Consider the following 19,295-nt stretch of genomic DNA (forward strand, 5'->3'; position numbering starts at 1 on the left):
CAGCAGCTTCTTTCCAATTCTGACTAAATGTTTAAGTGCCATGTGTTTCACAGCAATACAAAAACCAAGTTATAGAAGCAGAAAAAGGCTTCTGTAATTAGCCATCTTTCCCAGCTTATTTTAAATTTCAATATATAAACTATTCCATGGATATCAGTTACCAAGACACACAATTTAATCACTTAAAAAAATGACAGCCTACATTAAAAAAGTGCTTTCTTGAAATACATCCTTTAACCTGATGCATCAATAGCCTAGCCATCCCAAGAAATCTTCTATTTTGAAGGAAATATTCAATTATAATGAAAATATGAATACCTTAAAATGAGGACACACCAAATAGGGTTGCAGCCAGCTTGCCAGAGAGTGTGCAGGGTTATAATACAGCATTTGCCCGTACCCTTGCAGTGTTGCCCTGTCTCTATCCTGCATGGCAGCCCTTCCTGCCCCACGAGGCACTTATCACATACATGTTGCATTCACACACAGGCAAAAAGAGCAATCAAACCTGTTACTTGTTAGGAAGCATCAAACCTTTACCTCCTTGCCCATCTGACAGGATGGCTGCTGAGATCACTACTCACACCTTAACCCTCAGCTGGGCTCATTTATTTCCCAGGAGACACATTCAGAAAACTGAGAGTTACAGGAACAGTAGCAGGTTAGCAGAGCTTGCCTGGGGGAGGGGAAATTCCAAACCAAGAAAAGCTTCTCAAAAAAGGTTTATAGCTTTCCAAGCTTACATGTAGACTAAACAGGGACAAGCCTAATAAAATTAATTGCTTCACAATAGCAAGCTTTGTGTTTACATTCTGAAAATACTGTAAGCTGTATCTGCTTAAAACAATATTCAATGGTCAGGTGGTTTGCAGTTTTAAAGCATGTTAGCATAATCAGCCTTAAATTAAAACAGATGGGAATGACAGATATGTTAAGATTATTAAGGACCTCTAAAGGATAGAGTTAAATAAGGTTACCTAATCCATCTTAGAAGGGTATTATGAATTGCATCACTTAAGCAAGAATAGCATTCTTGTATCTATTTTTGATTTTACAAGAGTAAATGAAATTACCAGCACAATTTAGCCAATGGCATGCACATAATATATGTTTACTTGTCTCAGTTTTTGAGTGAAAAACCAGGATGTTTCCTGATATTGAAAGGTAGATCTTTAACAATGAAGATGATAATTCTCCTTATGTTGCAGTTCCTAGTGAATGCTCCCCAATGAGCACAATATATCAGCATATCAAAAATCAGCATATAGTATCTATTTAGGGAGAATGAAAATTCTATCACTAAAACCCTCAAATATTATGGTACAGACTTCTGAGATGCTCTTTTAAACAAAACCCAAAAACCCCCAAACCCTTCAAAGCTTACAACACATTGTTATTTTCCTCTGTGTAAAGTGTGTAATACAAATTTAAGCTAACAATCTTGTCTTCATATATGCAACAGGTATTAGCTTGCCTTTTAAGGGCTTGTTCTTGCTACTATAGCTATGATAAAAATGTCTGTGATACCTCATTGTCTGGTGTACACAAGTGGAGTAAGAACCTCTCCTCAAGCTTCTGTACCAACACCATGTTTTCTTCCTGTAAAACTTGTTTCAGCTCAGTAAAGAGTCTTCAACAAGCAGCCAAACTAGCTTAAAGCTTTCTAGTCATAAACAAATGAGGTGGAAAAGATGGTTAAGAGCCTGCTCACATCAGAGGGAGAAAAACCTCAACTCACACAAGGTAAATTCCTAGCAGCAGGCCATTGTGTAAAGGCACCTTCATGCACCTTCCCTGTGGAAGACAACAGGCTGTTCAGAAACCCAGCCAGGAAGCAGTGTTAACCATGAGGAGAGGTGCCAGAACCAGCTTCCAGGCAGAGAAAGGGTTTATGCATCCTGTTTGGGCGTTGGTAATAGTATTCTGAGAGTTGGTGTTAATATGCTGAGACTAGTCAAAGCTACAATGCTATCTCAGTATACAAAAAAGTCATATAATATCCTTTTTTTAACCTTCCCTGCCCCCATCTTTACAATCCCCAGATGAACAAATCCCAGTTCCCAAGGTTAACTGGAGACTGGGTAACAGCACTGGCTCCCAGAATCACTTTTCTGAATTCAGATGCCTATATTGAAGAAAATCCCATTTTGCAAACAGCTTAGAAATTATTTTCAAGGATTTCCAAAATCAAGGTCAAAGATACATGGACAGTTTAATCAAGCTGGAGCACCTAACATCTGAAGTTCTGTTACTGTAAAGTAAATTTTGAAAGTGTGACTGAGGCTTTTCAAAATCTTTCAATGTCTCTATTTTTGAAAATAAATGACCTAACACCTATTTTTAATGTACAATTTGCTAATAATTTTGATATCTTTATTACTTTTGCTGCACCAGAAAATACGAAGTGATCAGGAATCAACTTGTCTACTTCATGGCCTTTGTAAGATTAAACAAAGCATTTTATTCAGCTGCAAATTACATTCAACTATTTAAAGAGATCTACATAACTGAAGTTTTCCTTGTGCATTTATGTATAATAACAGAGCTGACTAGGTCAACCATCACCTACTGAAATGTTCTGCTACAATTTCCCAGCTGCAGGGCACTCACAATATCTGGGCACATTCTAACCATCCACCAGGATTTAAGCTAACTGAACTGAAATCTAACAGCAGTATAATTCACTAAGACTAAATTCAATCAGCACCCAGAAGGAAAGGGGATTAGAATTAGCATTCTAAATCTGTGTTTGGTAGATCCCATATACACTTTCATTTCTATTCAGTAGAGAAAGTTGCAGTGGAGAATATGAAGTGGAATCTTTGCTAGTGACAAAACACATAATTCCAAGGCAAATATATTATGTGAAATTAAAATGCATAGCTCAGAAAACATCAGTATCTATAGAACCAGAAGAAAATTTAGACTCATTAGTTTCATTAAAGAGATCAAATATTAAGACATTTATAGAGCTTTATCTATAAAAGCCCTCCAATATACCTTAATATAGAGAAAGCTAGTATATTAATCTCACTACACTGCTATTTTTTACTATTCTACTTAAAGGTGTTTTTCAAGCAGTTTCATATATGGTAGAAGTTTTGGCACAGGTATTTTTTAGGCACAACAGATATATATCCATTTATAAGTACCTTAAACAAATTTTTAAGTGACTTCTGGCAAGTTATACCAGAGTTCGTCATGGAGTTCCCTTAAACAAGAACAGTGTCTTTTCTTAGATGTGTCTTTAGAAAATGAATCTAAAAGGTTTCATGTAAAGTGACTTTATTTTTTTTTAAGCAATATTTTGTAGTATAGCATGAAGAATTGAAGACAATGCTGTAACCACAACAGATCTTGGAAGAACACAGGAAACGTGTCTCAAGTCACAAGAAAAGCATTACAGAAACAAAAATCCCCATGTGCCACAATTTAATTTTCTTGCATTATTAAATAAAAATCTCAACATTAAAAACAAAGATCAGCTACTTACCTTTGCCAAACAGGTCAAGTTAATAATGAGTGTGCAATAACCCCAGTCTTTGCACCACCTTTACAGTGCACTTCTGTTTGTTTTCATGAACTAGAAATTCTTTTTTAAGATAGAAAGCAAGACTGTCAAGTTTCATATGATTCTAGAAGCTCTGACTGTTACAAAGCCAATTGCTTCCAGTGAAAGCAAGATTTATCAAAATTAGCAGGTTACTGAGTTGAAACAATCACTGGTAAGAAAATGTTACAAATATTCAATGGAGTCAATATTCCACTATTTTTCCTTGAAAAATGTTATGTTCTACTTGAAGGACACGTGAAAAATACCAGTTAGTGTGTTAACAGGCTAAAAGCTACTGACATTGACATGCTGCTGTTATCTGAGGCATTAGTCCTACAGCAAACTCAATTCTGCATAGAACAAGCCCTGATTGCAGATCTGGGGCACTCCCAGAGCTAGGAGGGACAGAGGCGGTGGGGCTTCAAGAAAGCACACTCAGATTTATCTGCAGCTATGGAGAATTTGTTGCCTCCTTTCTCTGCATAGCCATCACTTGCAAACTCATTCCCACAAATAAATTTATCTCCTGCACCCTAAGGCTACCAAATACTGAATTGTATAGTTCTTCAATGGTGAGTTCTTCTCAATAATCCTCACTTATTTCATAGCACCTACTATTCAAACAGTTAAATAACTAGTGGAACTAGCATCCTGCTACTAAATACAGTTTTTCTGTACATTATTCACGGGACCCAACCTCAAAGCACATGATGTACTAGCAGTCAGATTTCAACACTGCTGGAATGCAAAGCCTTGACCAGAAGTCAGTGTTAGTATCCTATGTGTCGAAATGACAAATGTCAGAAAAAAACCAGCAGCTGCTTCAAAAAATGAATAACAAGTACAGCTATAAGATTAAAGAAAAAACCTAGGAGGTGCTCACATCCTCAGTGGATTGGTATTTTCTCCAATCTCAGTGAGACTTTTTAGTACATTCAAGTAAAACATATGGGCCTATGTAAGGCCACACTATAGAAAGCAAAACTGACAAAGATTTTAATCTCCATTAGAAAAGCTCAAGAGCACAACATCCGTTTATTTAATAACATATGCCACAGTTTTACAAAGTCTCAATAAAGAGGGCTTTCAGAGTCTACCAGGCATTTTGGAAGGCTGCTAGGACATTATGATAGCATTCAATATCTGAGTTCATATTGACAATGGCACACATAACTTTGAATTATATTATCGTGCCAGTTTCCAGTTGTTCATTATTTCCCCCTGCTATTAGTCACAGCTGAGTACTGTAAGGCAGAAGGCAAGCAGCTGTTTAGGGGAGAAATCACATCAGTCTTCACTGCCTACTTCAAACTTGACAGGGTCTTGGAAGCAATTGCAAGCTTGTCTCTAAGAGAAAAAGGAGAAAAGAGTCTGGAACAGAATGTTACACAATAGTAAAACTGTGTAAATAGAAAAACATCTCTACCTCTCTAATCACAACTCATGAAAGTGGCAAAAGTGCCAGACCTGACACTTCCTCTCCTCCCAGCCTTGCTTCTACTATATGAGTTTTCCCTTACCACTGAGAAGCTTTGGGTCAATCTAGATAAAAATGCCCTGGAGTTAACAAGGAATGTAACAGCAGAATGGGCAACTACAGGAACAGCAGATAAGACTACTCACAGCACTTTGCCCCAGTTAAGGATACATTGGCAGAAAAGTAGTTGAGGTTTGTGGCCAGTTGTGTTGAAACACTATTTATACTACAGTAGACACGTAGCATTTCTTTTACCCAGAACTGTATTTCCTTCTCAGCAATGTCTTAAATTGGAATTTCCAAGGAGATAGGTGATGTTCCAAAGGGATAAATGAAAGCAGTATATAAGATGCAATTATTTCTACTATTTATTTATATTGTTAAACAGAAGTGGACTACCTGAGGCATTCAGGACTGCAAACTGTGCTTTGTCTTTACCTGTCAGCAGATGCTATGGCAGATTCCAAGACTTAAAGGTAACTTTTTATCCTATAACCTCTAATGACAAAATGTTTTACCACTGTCATTTTAAACCTTGTTCCCTCCAATCCTCGCTGTTGATTGTACCCAGACCCTCCACCCAAGTGCAAAGCAGACTTTGTTACAGCAGAATGACTCTAACAGCAGTCTCAGTGAAGAGTTAGAGAACCTTCAGTTAAGTCACACACATGCAGAAAAATCTGAAAATACCTACTCTGAGTGCTATTACAGAGTCTTTTCACTTATCAGTTGGTTTTTGAAAGGTCACTTTTACATTTCTTGTAGTAAATGTAGCTGTAACTATAATTTATTTTGGCATCTGGCTGGTATTTGGTGGGCTCGATATTTTTACACATACAGTATACTTCAAAAACTTCACTGAAACAGTTCACTGTTTCCTTAAAAATGAAAATATTAAAGATGTAAGAGTCTCTGAAAAAATAGAAGTTCTTTTCCTCTGCCAAAGTTGATAGAGTTTCCATGAAAAGCAAACTTCCCTCTAGCCTTGCACCAATAAAACTGTGCAAATAACTCCAGCTCATATTCCACTCCACAAGGATTCAGCTGCTTCATTATACATGGGTTACACTCTAATTCTTGTGCCCGGCCCAGCAGCACTGGGCAGAGGTGTTACATTGAGATCAATTGCGTGGCTAGCTTCTAACTTAATTTATGAGCCAAGCAGAGTTTGAATTTTCACTAACTTGCCACAGCAAAACAAGTTAGTATTCTCCTAATATTCTCTCACTTCTCTCAAAAGCTCGGGAGCCACAGGCACCAAAAAATCACTTTACCATCATTAATCAGCTAGTTCTTAAAGCACACTTGCCATAGAAAATACAACTAGTTCATAGAAGCAAAATGAAACTCCATCTACACATGCTTTATCCAGGGTGAAGACAACTTAGGTCTTATTCTAACTTCCACTATTTCTTGACATATTACAGCAATTTTTTCAATACTGAATTTTTATTAATGTGAAGTTGGGTCATGTTCTGTGCAACATGGTTTTTATATTTGAATTACTGTATTTCGGTAAGCATACAATTAGAGTTATTTTAGTTGACTCTGCTTTCCTTAATCCAATATTATGAAAGCAATAAAAGGCTTGGAAAAAGACTAGGAGAGATACTGAAGCTGTTCTTTTCCTCAGTAGTAAGCATAAAACACTAATTTGTTTGGTTGGTATTTTTAAAGAAAAGACTTCTTGACCACGTTCTCAACCCAACTCAAGTCTTCTATCATTAATTCTATTCAGTACTGAAATGAAAACTCACAGAAATAGTTTCTCAATGAGTTTATTAAATAAAATATATGAAAGTTCAGTAGGTGACAATCTACCAGGGCCAGCAAACTAAAAGCTTAGTATAGAATAAATTTAAATTTCATGCATAAAAATGTTCTCCTTTTAAGAAAAAATAAGACTCTATTCAATGTCATAAGCAATGTAATTAGAGAGGTGAGCTAAAAAGGAATAAGGTAAAAATCACACATCCACATAATTTGAAAAATCTTGAAACATGAGGGAACTGGGCAGAAACAAGCCTGCCTCATTCACACCACAGAATTAAATTTTAGGAGGAACAAGATTTTTAATCATGCCTACAATTCAGCCCCATGGTCCAGAACTTTCGTGGCTTGAAAACAAGATTTCATAGCTATTGGTGCTCCAAAGCTTGTGTTCTATTGGGTAGATATTACAGCAAACAGTTGGATCATTTCCACGAGGAAAAAATATTGCCAAGTTAAATGTTCTGCTTTATGGTGGATTATAACAGGTGTTTTATTCTAACACTATAGCAACATTCACTAAGTTCTCACTGAGAAATTCAATTTCTCTAAGGCTTAAGGTGTTCAACTGTTGCTTAAAGATACCAAAAGCCACTTCCCTCATCTCGTAGAAAGTAAAGGATACAGTTAGATTATAGAAATTGCTGTGGCTCTTTATCTCAAAAGATATCTGTATGCTATATTTCTCCATGTTTAAGTCTCTCACAATCTTAGGCCCCCCATTTAACTACTAGATTAAAATGTTTAAAAAATTAGAAAATTATTGCTTTCTAACAGAAACCAATTCTTTAGTTTTGGCACATTACTGCTAAATAAACTGTCAAAAGGTTGACAAGAGAAAAAAGGATATAAAACAAAGCAGTACTGGAACCTGTCTAGGAATTAAGTTAAAATACTCTTCAAAACAAGCCTTTACTTGATTGTTTTTTATAGCTATTATCATACCTAGTAATAGTCATCCACCCATTCCACTCTAGTTATCAGGTCTGGATTAAAATTTTTAAGGCGGAAGTGTGAAACATTAAGAATTAATCATTAGCACCCCAAGAAATGCCAAGAATAAACATTTTTGTCACTTCTCACGCTTTTGATAACGACAACTATTTTGCAACTGTACACACAGAAACATGTTTATCAGCATTTTGCTCACAATTGAAGTAAGTTGTGGAGTTAGAGAAGTAAGAAAATGGAATGGAGAAAGAAGGCCTTGTGCAGGAGAGGTGGGTATGTCCTGCAGGGGTGGGCAGGAGCCTTCTTAAGGATTGAAGAGGATTGTGTGGGTGTCACAGGTGGGAAGATGCCATGGTGGGATTCCTAAAGGGAGGGGATGGCTTTTGGGCAGGCTTGCACTCCTGTGAGATGGGAACTGTGAGTGAGCAGCGCAACCTCGCCCAGGGTGACACATGCTTGTGAGCAGCTTCTTCTTGCTGTGGGACCAGCAGGAGGGAGGCTGCAGTGGTGTTCAGAGGCTGAGGGTCTCCTCTGAAGCAGATTTTTGGGCCTGTGGAGAAAGTACTCACTGCACGGTGTCGGGAGAGGTTTCCACAGGAAAGGTGCAGAGCAGTATAGGCCTTCCACAGGAAGGATGCTCACCACATGGTGTTTGCCAGCAAAGGTACCCTTGAATAAGTATTTGGGTGGGTTTGCAGTCTATGGACAAGGGATCAGGGGCAGGGGGGATGTCTTGGAACAGATGAATGGATTTGTCCAGAAGGAGAAGATGCCTTTGAAGGTGGCAGGGTGAAGAATGCCGTGGCAGCATGGGTCCATGGGCTAAGGGAATGAGGAAAGCTTGTGGGCTTGTGAGCAGAGAGTTGCTGGGGGAAGGAGAGCCTTGTGAAAGACTTGCACATGCATGTGTGCAGCTGCCATATGGTGTGAAGGTGGTGGGGGTGGCAGGAGAGTGTGCTGATGCTATTCATGGGCTGAGTGCCTCATGTTTTGGTGGGCTTGCCTTCCAAGAGAGGACCTGTTATGTGGGGGGCCCTTACCCATGAGTGGAGTGCCTCGTGTTTGGAGCAGGCTTCCAGCCTTGGGAAAAGTGGTTGTTTGGAAAGCAGAAGCCACCACTGAGTGGGACAGAAAGTCTCAAGAAAGGAGTGGGAATATGTAGGGTGGAGCCTTATCTAGGGGTGACAGGGGATTGTGAGGCAAGACATGGTGGGCAAAAGCTTGCTGTGATGATTGTGAGCAAAGTGCATCCGGTTAGGGCAGCCTTGTAGCTGTGCAAAAAAGGCACAGTCTGTGGGACAAGGAGGAAGCCTTATTCTGGAGTGACCACTGCTTTTGTGCAACTTCCATTTGCAGTGTGGGCCTTGTAGGAAACAACAGTGTGATGAGTGCAGTGATTTATGTTTGAGGGAGTCTCATCTTGAAAAAAGGCCGTTCCAGCAAGTGGGCATGGGTGCCTGTGAGTGGCAGGTGCCTGCAACAATGACAAGTTGCGTGAGGGATGACTTGAAATTCTGTGCATGACCTTCTGAGTTTACTACCCACCTCTCTTCCCCACATTTTAGCTTTATTTACAGGGACAAAAAAAAATAGAAAAAGTTAAAATCATGTGTTATCTTACCATTTATAGACTTTTTTAGTTCTACTTTTCTTAGCTGCCTCCTTTATGCTTAAACTGACCACCTTTCTTTAGAAAGACTTGATATCCACTTTAAAACAAGTTCACAGAAGACTTCTGTAGCCCAATTCAGATTTCAGCTTCTACTCTGACTATTCTCTTCTGACTCCCTGCTTTAGAACACATGCTTTTTGGACTATTACACTTTAACACGTAATTTCTCTTTCCCATCCTTCTCTGCTTTATTATTGTCTAGCAGAGACAGAAGCTACCCAATGCCCAGCCAGCTCATATCCCCTCTCAGCACCTACCTGTTTCCAGCCATCTCAGTTCAGCAGGGATTTTTGTTTGATGTTGTCTTAATGCCCAATCCAGATGGAAGTAGAAGGATCAAGCAGTGCAGTTAGGTTTTGCAGGGTGATTCTCTGAAGCCGCAAGTGCTTGTGATGCCTGGAAGGCTCTACTGGCGTGTTGCAGCTGGCTGTAGTTCCCAGGTTAGGAATCCCTGACGTTTTTCTGTCTAACGCTAGTGGTCTTTTTAGAATTTGGACTGAGGCTAGTATGGGTTATAATTTAACTTGATTGGTATGAAGCTACTTTCATTCCAAATACTGCTGGCTGCACCAATCACATAGTTATACCTGGGGAGCTCAGGGTAAAGGTGACTGATAATGTCCAAATTTTTTGTTTGCTGTAGAGGAAATAGATGGTGAGCAAAAGTTGGAATGAAGAGAAGGAGGAAAATCTGACAAGTGAGTATGGTCCTCTAACACCTAATTAGTGTTTACTTGAGATGTAGGTTATAGGCTCAACCTTCTGAAAACCTACCAAGAGTAATAGCACTAGAGGAATTACTATGAAGTGTCTTCCTGCTGAATGTTGCAATTCATAACTGTATGGATTTATTGGTTTTGAGAGATACTGTGTGTGCTGTCATAGCAGTTAAAAGATAATATTGTTTTAAATTAATTTATTTCTTATGGCTATTTGGGATTTTCTTAGGCATATTAACATGTTGGTGCTTGGCTGCAGCAGCAGGTAAAGATGGGGTCTGCCACATGTTGCAATCACTGATTTTTAAGTTTCAGTGAGCACTATTTTAAAGACTTCTCTTTGCTGGGCTATTACTCAGCTGTGCTGTGTTTGTAGACCTAGATCCTGCAATGCAGGTACTGGCCCAGTTTATTGAACCAGAGAAGTGCCCTATGAGGTGTTAAACTTGATTCTGCCTGGTGTGGTGCACTCTGGACTGCTGTGATTTTGGCATCTACTGCTAAATTTTTATTCCACCAAAACCAGGTTTATCTTTAAATGCCTCAAGGTAGTGCTTCTGGGAGCTGTGATTGCTATGGTAATCCTGCTCATGCAGTAGGCTTGTGAATACACCTACACTTGGGCAACTTCAGTGGCTGCAGATATAGCTGGTGACACAGCAGTCAGTAGGAAGAGTTGCAATTGTTTTGTTTAACATCGATTTTTAAAAATTGGAACAGATTGCTTTCATCATCCAGAGCTTTTTATCTGAAAAGGAGCTGAGTGAACAATCTGTTGCCTACCCTTAAAGTTTTCACTGGGGGAGGGAGAAAGCTGTAAGCCAGCCTTGGAGGTCTGCTCTTGCCTGCTAGGAAGACAGAAGTCTGTGAATGACTCAGTTGGGAACCATGGCAAAATGGAGCTTATGTAAAGGAGGTATTGCTGCCATCAGCCATCCTGTCTGGGTGAATGGTTCAGAAGTGAGGTCACTGTGTAGTGCCTCACACACAAGATGCCTTCCTATAGCCATCAATGATTTGCAGCAAACACCCCTTCTTTGTGGCCCAGCATAAAAATATGCAAACAACATCATCTTTCCTGGGGCTAGGACGAAGCATAAATTACAGAGAGCACCTTATAAACATGTTTGAGCCAATTTAGACATTTATGCAATCTTTTAAGTCTTTCCTTTTCAAAGCAGAATTACTTCTTGTAATTCTGTTTTGCTACCATTTTTACTTTACTTTTGGTAAGAAAATAGACTCTCTGCTCTCTCATTTGGTTTTGGTGATACTGAATAAATTTAAGAATTTTAAATTGTTACCAAAAAGGTTTAAAATAATCCTTTCTGAATTAGGTAATGTAGATTTACAGACTCTTTTCTTTGCAGTGATATAGCTTCCATAGAAAGCTGCATTTGGGCATCTCCTGTTTTGACTGAAAGGTCTATTGTGTTCTGTCCTGCCTAATCTTTTAGTAATAGTTGGATGAAAAGGATGATTACCCTCAAATGTATACTTTCATCTTGACAAATGTACTTTCAGCTTGACTTTTCCATACCACCAGTAGTGACTCTTCTAAAGAGCAATGACTCTTTGTATAGAGCTGTAACAAAGTTTTTGCCTGCCTGACCTTTCAGCATGTAAAAGATTGCAGGAGCCAACAGAAACACCAAGTGAGGGACAAAATTTGATGTTCACAGTTACAATTGTTTGTGCTTGATTAAAGGTATTTACACTGCAATTAAATAATATTTTGCTAGAAAATTCATAACAGAAAGGAAAGATTCAGGAGTGTGTTATAATTACAGATCAAATCTCTGGAATATGTTTTGTTACGTGTTTAGAAAGCAATGGACTCTGCCTATGTCTCCAGATTACTTCTCTTGCTTTTGCTAGTAGCTGTAAGGTAGTGAGAACAGTGACAGCACAGATAGTCAGAGTGTAAATGTGTGTAAAGCACACACCAATTTTACCTTTATGTTGTTGTTCCACTTCTTTACCAGAATTCCTTTTGGTGTACATTGCTTTTGAAAGACTAAAGCAGAGATCATAATGTTTTCTTAACAGCTGGAGTGCTGTGTTTGCTAAGGTGTACCTAAAAATGGTGCAACAACATTCAGAGATTTTTTTCAAACAACAGTGACTGGTGGCCACATATTTGAAGACAATTGGCCTTCTTACTCTGAAAGATGAAAGTGACTTTGCTATAAGCACTTCTCTGTATAAACTTTCCTATTGATGATGGATTAATCTTAAATGGTGTCTTGAAAATATCCCCACTAAAGAATGATAGGAGATTTTTTTGTGAATAATTATAATTTTTCCATTTTTCCATCTTGATTCAATTTATCAGCTTCATTTTCTCTCTATAGAAAACCAAGTAGGACTTCCATATTTGATGCCTTCAATTCTGTAAAGCACATCCTCATAACTCACAGTATAATTTGAGAACAGTGTCCTAAATTACTGTCTAATTCACAGCTGGGCTTATTATTCTCAAAATATTTCCCAGAGTGATTGTTGGCACAGAGCAAAACAATCAAGATTAAGTGTTGTTCACAATGGGTCGCTTCAAAGTTGTTTTGATTTTTTCAATGTGTTTTGTCTTGTTTTCAAAGCCAAGCCTTGTGGTTTAGCCTCAGTTAGCAAGCCAGTGCAGGCACCTGCTCACCTGAGAGGTGGAGCTGAACCACTCTGTCACCCATCAAACAAAACAGTTTGTAGGACTTCTGGATGCAGTTTCATACCCTGAAACTCAGAGCAAGTAAAATTCTGGTAGGCTGAGATACCCTGTAATATATTATACCCTGTACATATTTATGCATGAACAATTTGATTCCATGAAACCCTTCCTGGGCAAGATTTTACCTGACATCAGGAACGCTGAATGAAATTCTGAATGAAATGCAGTCATGTTCAAGGACAGAAATATCAGGTGAAATATGGTAATGAAGTAAATGCATCTCCATATATTTTGGTTAGGAAAGTGTTTTTTATTTGAGTGTTTTTTTCCAGCACAACAATTAATTTAATAAATTCTCTTTAGAAGGAAACATTGAAGTTCCCTAAGAGTAATGGAAAAGAAAAAAATTTTCATAACCTGTAGTACTAAAATTTGGAATATTTTATATAATTTGGACAATGGAAAAATATCAAAGCTCTGAGTCCAGCAAAAAGGGAAAGCTCTTGTTAGCTTTTAGCAGGCTTTATCTATGCCCAGGTGTTTGCTTGTACTCCCTGCATAACTTTACACTTAGATAAATATAGTGATGTAATAATTTATGGACCATATCCCAGGCTGCCAAGGTAATTCACCTGGCTTGCACTCTGCTTTTGACCATCCAAGAATTTCTTGTCCTGGCAAAGGATGAACCACAGAAGATGAACCACAGGCCAAATCCATATTCTGATGGTAGCTGCTTCTTTGACAGTCTTGACCTTCTCTTCCTGCCAAAGACCAAAATGAAGCAGTGAAGAGTTCTGCAACCTGTGCAGTAAGCATATCTCTTCTGAAAATGTTCTGTAAATGTTCTGTAATGTACATACATAGCAGTTTGTGACATGATAGGAGAAAAACTGAGGTGTATTATTCTAATCTCCATAACTCACAATTTTATCAGGAAGGTGGATTCCTTTCTATTAAATTAGTGTTCACAATAAGGGAAGCTACCTACACAAGACTCTTGAGGTGGGGAGGGTGTAGTGAAGTTATACACATCTGACAGTGGGATAACTAACATAAAAAACTTTCTATTTAGATTAGAGTGTTATTCTGAAGCAGATTTTCAATTTGCTGCTAACCCAACAGAAATCCATTTGATCATCAGTGTCTGAATTACACCATAAAATTGAAGCATTATTCTTAATCAGGATTATGATTAGATAGATGTCAGGGAAAGGGAAGTTGTGTTAATGAAGATGAGAAGAAACTTTAAGGCCAAGGAAGTTGCTACTGCCTTTCACCTAAGTCCATGCACCAATAATAATGGCTGATGAGGATATAAATCTAATTTCAAGCTGTGTCCAGGGATCTAGGATGTTCAGGATCAAGAATTTTTGCTGGAAATGTTTAGTAACTTTCCAGAGGGAAAGATAGTTCTGTGACAAGACATGGGGACAAACCTTAGTCAAGTGAGGTGCATAGGATAATCCCACTTTGTGGAAGGCACAGGTTGCTGTCCTAGGTGATGCAAAAAATTGAAGGTAGGCTGCTTCTCTGTCTGTCTCATCTTGTTCAGCTCTCCTTTACCTTAAAGACAGAAAGTCTGATTTATGCTCGAGCTTAGTGAGAAATTTTAGAATATAAAATACAAGACATGGCCTTGAAAGTTAATGTTTGACAGCATGCCCAATTGCTTTGAGGATTATCATGAAAAATGACTTCTACTGAAATTCTTTGTAGTATTGTTTTTAAGCAGGAGTTTGTTAACTTTCCTGACATACTTTTCATATCCACCTGGCTTGTAATAATTTACTTGATAACACATACTGAAATGTTTGTCAGACTTATTAGGATCTTGGTTGGTTAGTTTCAAACAAATGCAACTAAATATTTATAAAGTTTCTTGCTGATAAAAAGGAAATGGTGCAATATACACACCGTAATACTGTAGCTGCCTTGCTGGTCATCAGTTCCTTCAGTGCTTGGAAGTGTGTGCATTTCTTGAACATGCTGTAACTCATCGCTATTCTATATTGGTGCAAATTCCTGAAAGTCAAGCAAGCATGCTTTTTAAACAGAATCCTTGGCAACAAGAAGAAAGGGAAAAAAAATCCAAAGGGCTTATTTTTCTAAAGACTGACAGAGGCTACAAGTTGAGAGGTGAATCAAGTAAGCTGGATAATGTCCAGAAAGTGAGATTAAGAAGAAAGGAAGGAATCCTAGGCACAGGCAGCAGAATGATAGAGTAATTTTCTAAGACTTAATAGCGTGACATCAGTGGGCCTTTTAGTTCTGTCTGCCAGTGTATTTATTTCCTTTCTAACTTAAGTTCAGTTTGTTTTACTTTTAATTCTGTTCCTAGCAAAAGCATGAGTCACCTCTTGCAAATAGATCCATGTTCCTGAACAGTGCAAGTTTTTATACATGAACTGAACGGTTTTCAAAGTCAAGAGAATGCAAAACAAACAAGTTCTTTAGAATATACTTGAGCTGCTGTTGATCACTAAATAGTTGCAGACAGATCCTTTGCTGATGCAAATGGGTATAACTTCCATTGATTACAAGAGGGCTGTGTTGAGCCTTTACAATACAATAAGGTACTGAGAGCTGTTACCATCCCACAATCAGGTTTTGTTGAATAGAAGTCTTGCAAAGATTTCTCTTGAGGCTCTATAGAACTGCTTGCAACAGGCTTCAATAAATGCTGCTGAATGAAGGAAATAGTTTTAATTTTCCTCTGCTCAGTAAGTATTTTCAGCCTGGTCAGTACTACTAGCCACTTGAAACGAGCTTCTTCATTTACTGGAGCATCCATGAAGTACTAGAGCACCAGAACCCTAAGAAAAGCTCTGTTTCCTGTACTTTCACTCCCATGTCCAGCATGAAGAGTCAATAGCTAATATCAGCTCAGAAGAGATGGAACAGGAGACATCCAGATCTAGACTGAAGACAAAACAAGTATTAGATTCTTTATACATGTGTTGGCTGCTTACTGCTGTGTGGTAGAACAGTCAGAGTTAAAAATTTGCTGTTGATAAAGAACACATCATATTGCATGCTATTGCCTGTGAAGGAGTTACATTATCAGTTTCTTTAGAAGGAATAAAATGATATAAAGAAAACTTTATAGGAAATATTTTTCCTTCTATTGAGCAATCAGGTGTTTAAAGCTCAATATTTTGTTTTGGCTTGGCCAATATACAGAATTTTATTCTATTACATGATCATGTTTTTCCCATATGTGCATCATTTGGGATATATGCCAAGTATATTTAGAAGAGTGTCAAAATGAAACATGTCACTTATAATTTATTTGAATATATTTTCTACCTACAATTGAAAAAATTTTTTGCTTTCACCGACATGTAAGTAATAAAAATCCAAGAGTATTCTAATGCTATAATATTGATTTACTTATACTAATTTTATTGTTTACTATATAGTATCAGTTTCCCTGTATTTTAGTTGAAAACTAAAATGATGAGTAAAATGACAGTGGAGGAAACCTTCTTGCTCCCTCACCTTTTTCTAGTGCACAGGTATTTACAGCAAGAAAATGACAGATATTTTCTTTTACTGGTGTTAACTTTTATGTTCTTAAATATTTAATTTCTTGAATGATGATTGAAGACATCTACATGAGGCACACTGTAAGACAAAGTATGTTATTGAGTCTTGGCATTTGTACTCAGAGCTGATCAGAAGCTGCTCTAGGCAAAGCAATCTTGGACCCAGCACTTTTGATAGAGAGAACAAGCAACAGAAGCCCTCATTTCAGGACATTAAGAGTATTAGAAGCTTTGGCTAGTTAAATTGAAGTACTATATAACTTATTTCCCTCTTCTAGATTATGTAGAGGCCTGCAGAGCTGTAAATACCATGCTTTTAGACACATTTCTAATTCTTACCTACTGTCAGACATTGAAAGGGGTATTTATTTCTCCACCCTTGGCTATCAGTGCAATACAAATGGGTTACAGCAAAAATTCTAGACTTTTGGAGCAGATGTTTATCCCTGATTTCAAATGAATCACTATACCCTGTTCCTGGTGGAATAAGACTAACGACATTTAAAATCTAAATTTGAATACAGAGGTAGACTACCCCTGTGCACAAATTCATTTGAGTTTGCTGCAATATTGCACAGTCTACTCATAAAATATCTCTGTTTAAATGCATGCTTAATAATGCTTAAATGTATAAATAAATACATTGGTATTGCCTGTTTCAGTTTCTCATTAGCACCCTGTAAAGATCTCAGTTAAGGCTCATGGCTTTCTAACAATATTATCAGCAAATATTTTCCTGTATCACATATAAGATAAAGGGGAGTCTTAAATTTGCTTTCTTTATAAGTGGTATATTTGGTGCGTTTCTTTAATCAAGCTCAGATTTGACCAAGTGAAAACACATCAAAAGGAAACTAAGTTGGCTTGGTCTCTTTGGAATGGATTCTGTGAAGTCATAGTTGAAGATGGAGGAAGGACCTCTGAAGCAAACTCAAATGAATTTAGTCAAAGCTCTGTGCAAAGGAAGGTCATGTAGAGAAGCTTGATATTAGTTGTGTCCAGTCTGATCTTGAACATCTCCAAGGATGGAGACTTTATAAGCTCTGAAGCTTGTACCAGTGTTTCATCACCCTAAGTAAAACATTTTTTAAACAATTTCCAGTATTCCCATACTCTCTCTGGCTACTGCTGAGAAGAGGATTGCACATGCTCCCATCAGATACTTCTCTAGGCTGAATATCCACAGTACTTTCAAATTGTCATGTGAAAAACATTCAATCCTTTCATTGCCTTTGCTGCTCTGGTATATTTATGTCTGTCTTGCAGCCAGGGAGCCCAGATTGCACAAAATGCCCTTAGCAGTGCTGAGCCTAGGGGGACAACTGCCTCCATCAGCCTGCTGGCTATTGCAACTCAAGATGTTGCCAAGTTTTGCTGCACAGGTTGGGTTCAACTTGTTTTCCATTAAGATCTCCAGGTTTTCTACCATGCCACTTTCCATTCAGATGCGCCCCTGTGTGCCTGGGTACTTGGGGTTATTCCTCTTCAGGTGAAGGATTTTTGCACACCCCTTGCATTAAAAGGTATTACTACTAAAATACTGTTTCTCTTAGAGATTACATAAAGCTTCAAAGCAAAATGCTTTGGATTTGGGTAGGACTATGAGAATCAGAAAAGCAAATTAGGACCTTGCCAGTTCTGAATACTGCAACCTTAAATCAAAACTTGTGGGTAAGTACAGATGTAAAATGAGTTTACATAGACAGTCATTTTATCCTAATTTCACCGTGTATTTCCCTAAGACTCCCTAGGAAATGCAAATTTGCAAGTGATGGCTGGTAGTTTTGTACAAAGTGCCTCTTCCAGATTTTATTTTCTAAAACTATTTGTGCAGTGCTGCAAGTGGGTGGCACTGGTGGTATGTACTGTTGGAATTTTGCCTTGACCCTGCCAAAATTCATTCAAGCAATGATCTTTGAATACTTCTTTCCAAGCCACATGATGGGCTTTTGGCTTCTGCAAAGGTTATGTTTACCCAAAATCACCCTTAAAATTCAGTCCAAAAACCTCCAAATGTCCTGTTTAGGATATCTAAAATCAACTTGTGATAGTTTTGTTTTTTTCATGCAGCCATTGGTCGTGAGCTCAGGCTATGCTTCCAGTTTGACTGATTAGTTGTAATGCCACTGTTCTCCTATCCTTGCTGGCCACGTGTGTACATGCCTCTATAAAGATATTTTTCCTTTTACTAATGCTTGATACAGGGTAGTAATATAGTGAAAACTTTCTTTTGATAAGTGAAAGCTTTCTTTGCTGTACTTCATTGCAAGAGCACTTCAAGCATCAAAATGAAAATTAAAGAACTTAAAAGCCAGTTAGGTTGCACTTGCTACAACATATGTATTCGTTGTGATGACAGATTTGCGACAGAGATCTTGTGTAGCTGGGAAAGACTTAATATGGCTTCATTGCTATCAAGAAATAAGATGAGTGTTCTTATCTTAGGGCCTTAAATTAACTTCAATGTATTGCACACTTACAAAAGTATGATAAGTTTGGTTAAGCAGCAAAGCTGTGGAAAAACTTGCTGATCAATTAAAAAATGCAGTAAAAGATAATAAAATACTGTACAAGCTGCAAAGAATTTGATGGTTATATTGCTCTGTCTTCTGCAGATAAATGTGGTATCAAACCTCTGGAAATGCATCTTTTTGATACATTCTAAAGTAAAAAATAATTTTAATAAAATTAAGGGTCTGTAACTTCACCCCCTTATTAGACTGTGGTTGTAGGAGGGCTCTTCACAGCACAAAAAGGTTGATAGTGAAAAGAGGTGGTGACAGGAGATCTTTTAGCATCTCAGGGATGACTGAATGCAATCCCCATCATACTCAGCACTAGAAAGGTTCCCTGCTCCTGGTGCTTGGCAGGTCAATGCAGTGAGGCAGCACTAAGTGACACTTTGTAGTGTGCTGAACCTTCTTTCCATTAGGCATGCTC

At 38.0% G+C, this 19,295-nt stretch overlaps 1 protein-coding gene across 1 annotated transcript in view; it reads left to right on the forward strand.

Annotated features, from left to right (window-relative positions):
• The first annotated feature begins 9,975 nt into the window (after nt 1–9,975).
• TLR3 (toll like receptor 3) overlaps nt 9,976–19,295 on the forward strand; it is a 39,551-nt gene continuing 30,231 nt past the window's right edge. The window contains exon 1 of the mRNA XM_074541414.1: nt 9,976–10,121. Coding sequence (XP_074397515.1) covers nt 10,076–10,121 — 46 coding nt within the window. The 5' untranslated portion in view covers nt 9,976–10,075. The remainder of the gene's footprint in view (nt 10,122–19,295) is intronic.

Source organism: Zonotrichia albicollis, chromosome 5 (assembly GCF_047830755.1).
Source record: "Zonotrichia albicollis isolate bZonAlb1 chromosome 5, bZonAlb1.hap1, whole genome shotgun sequence".
Lineage (NCBI taxonomy): Eukaryota > Metazoa > Chordata > Aves > Passeriformes > Passerellidae > Zonotrichia > Zonotrichia albicollis.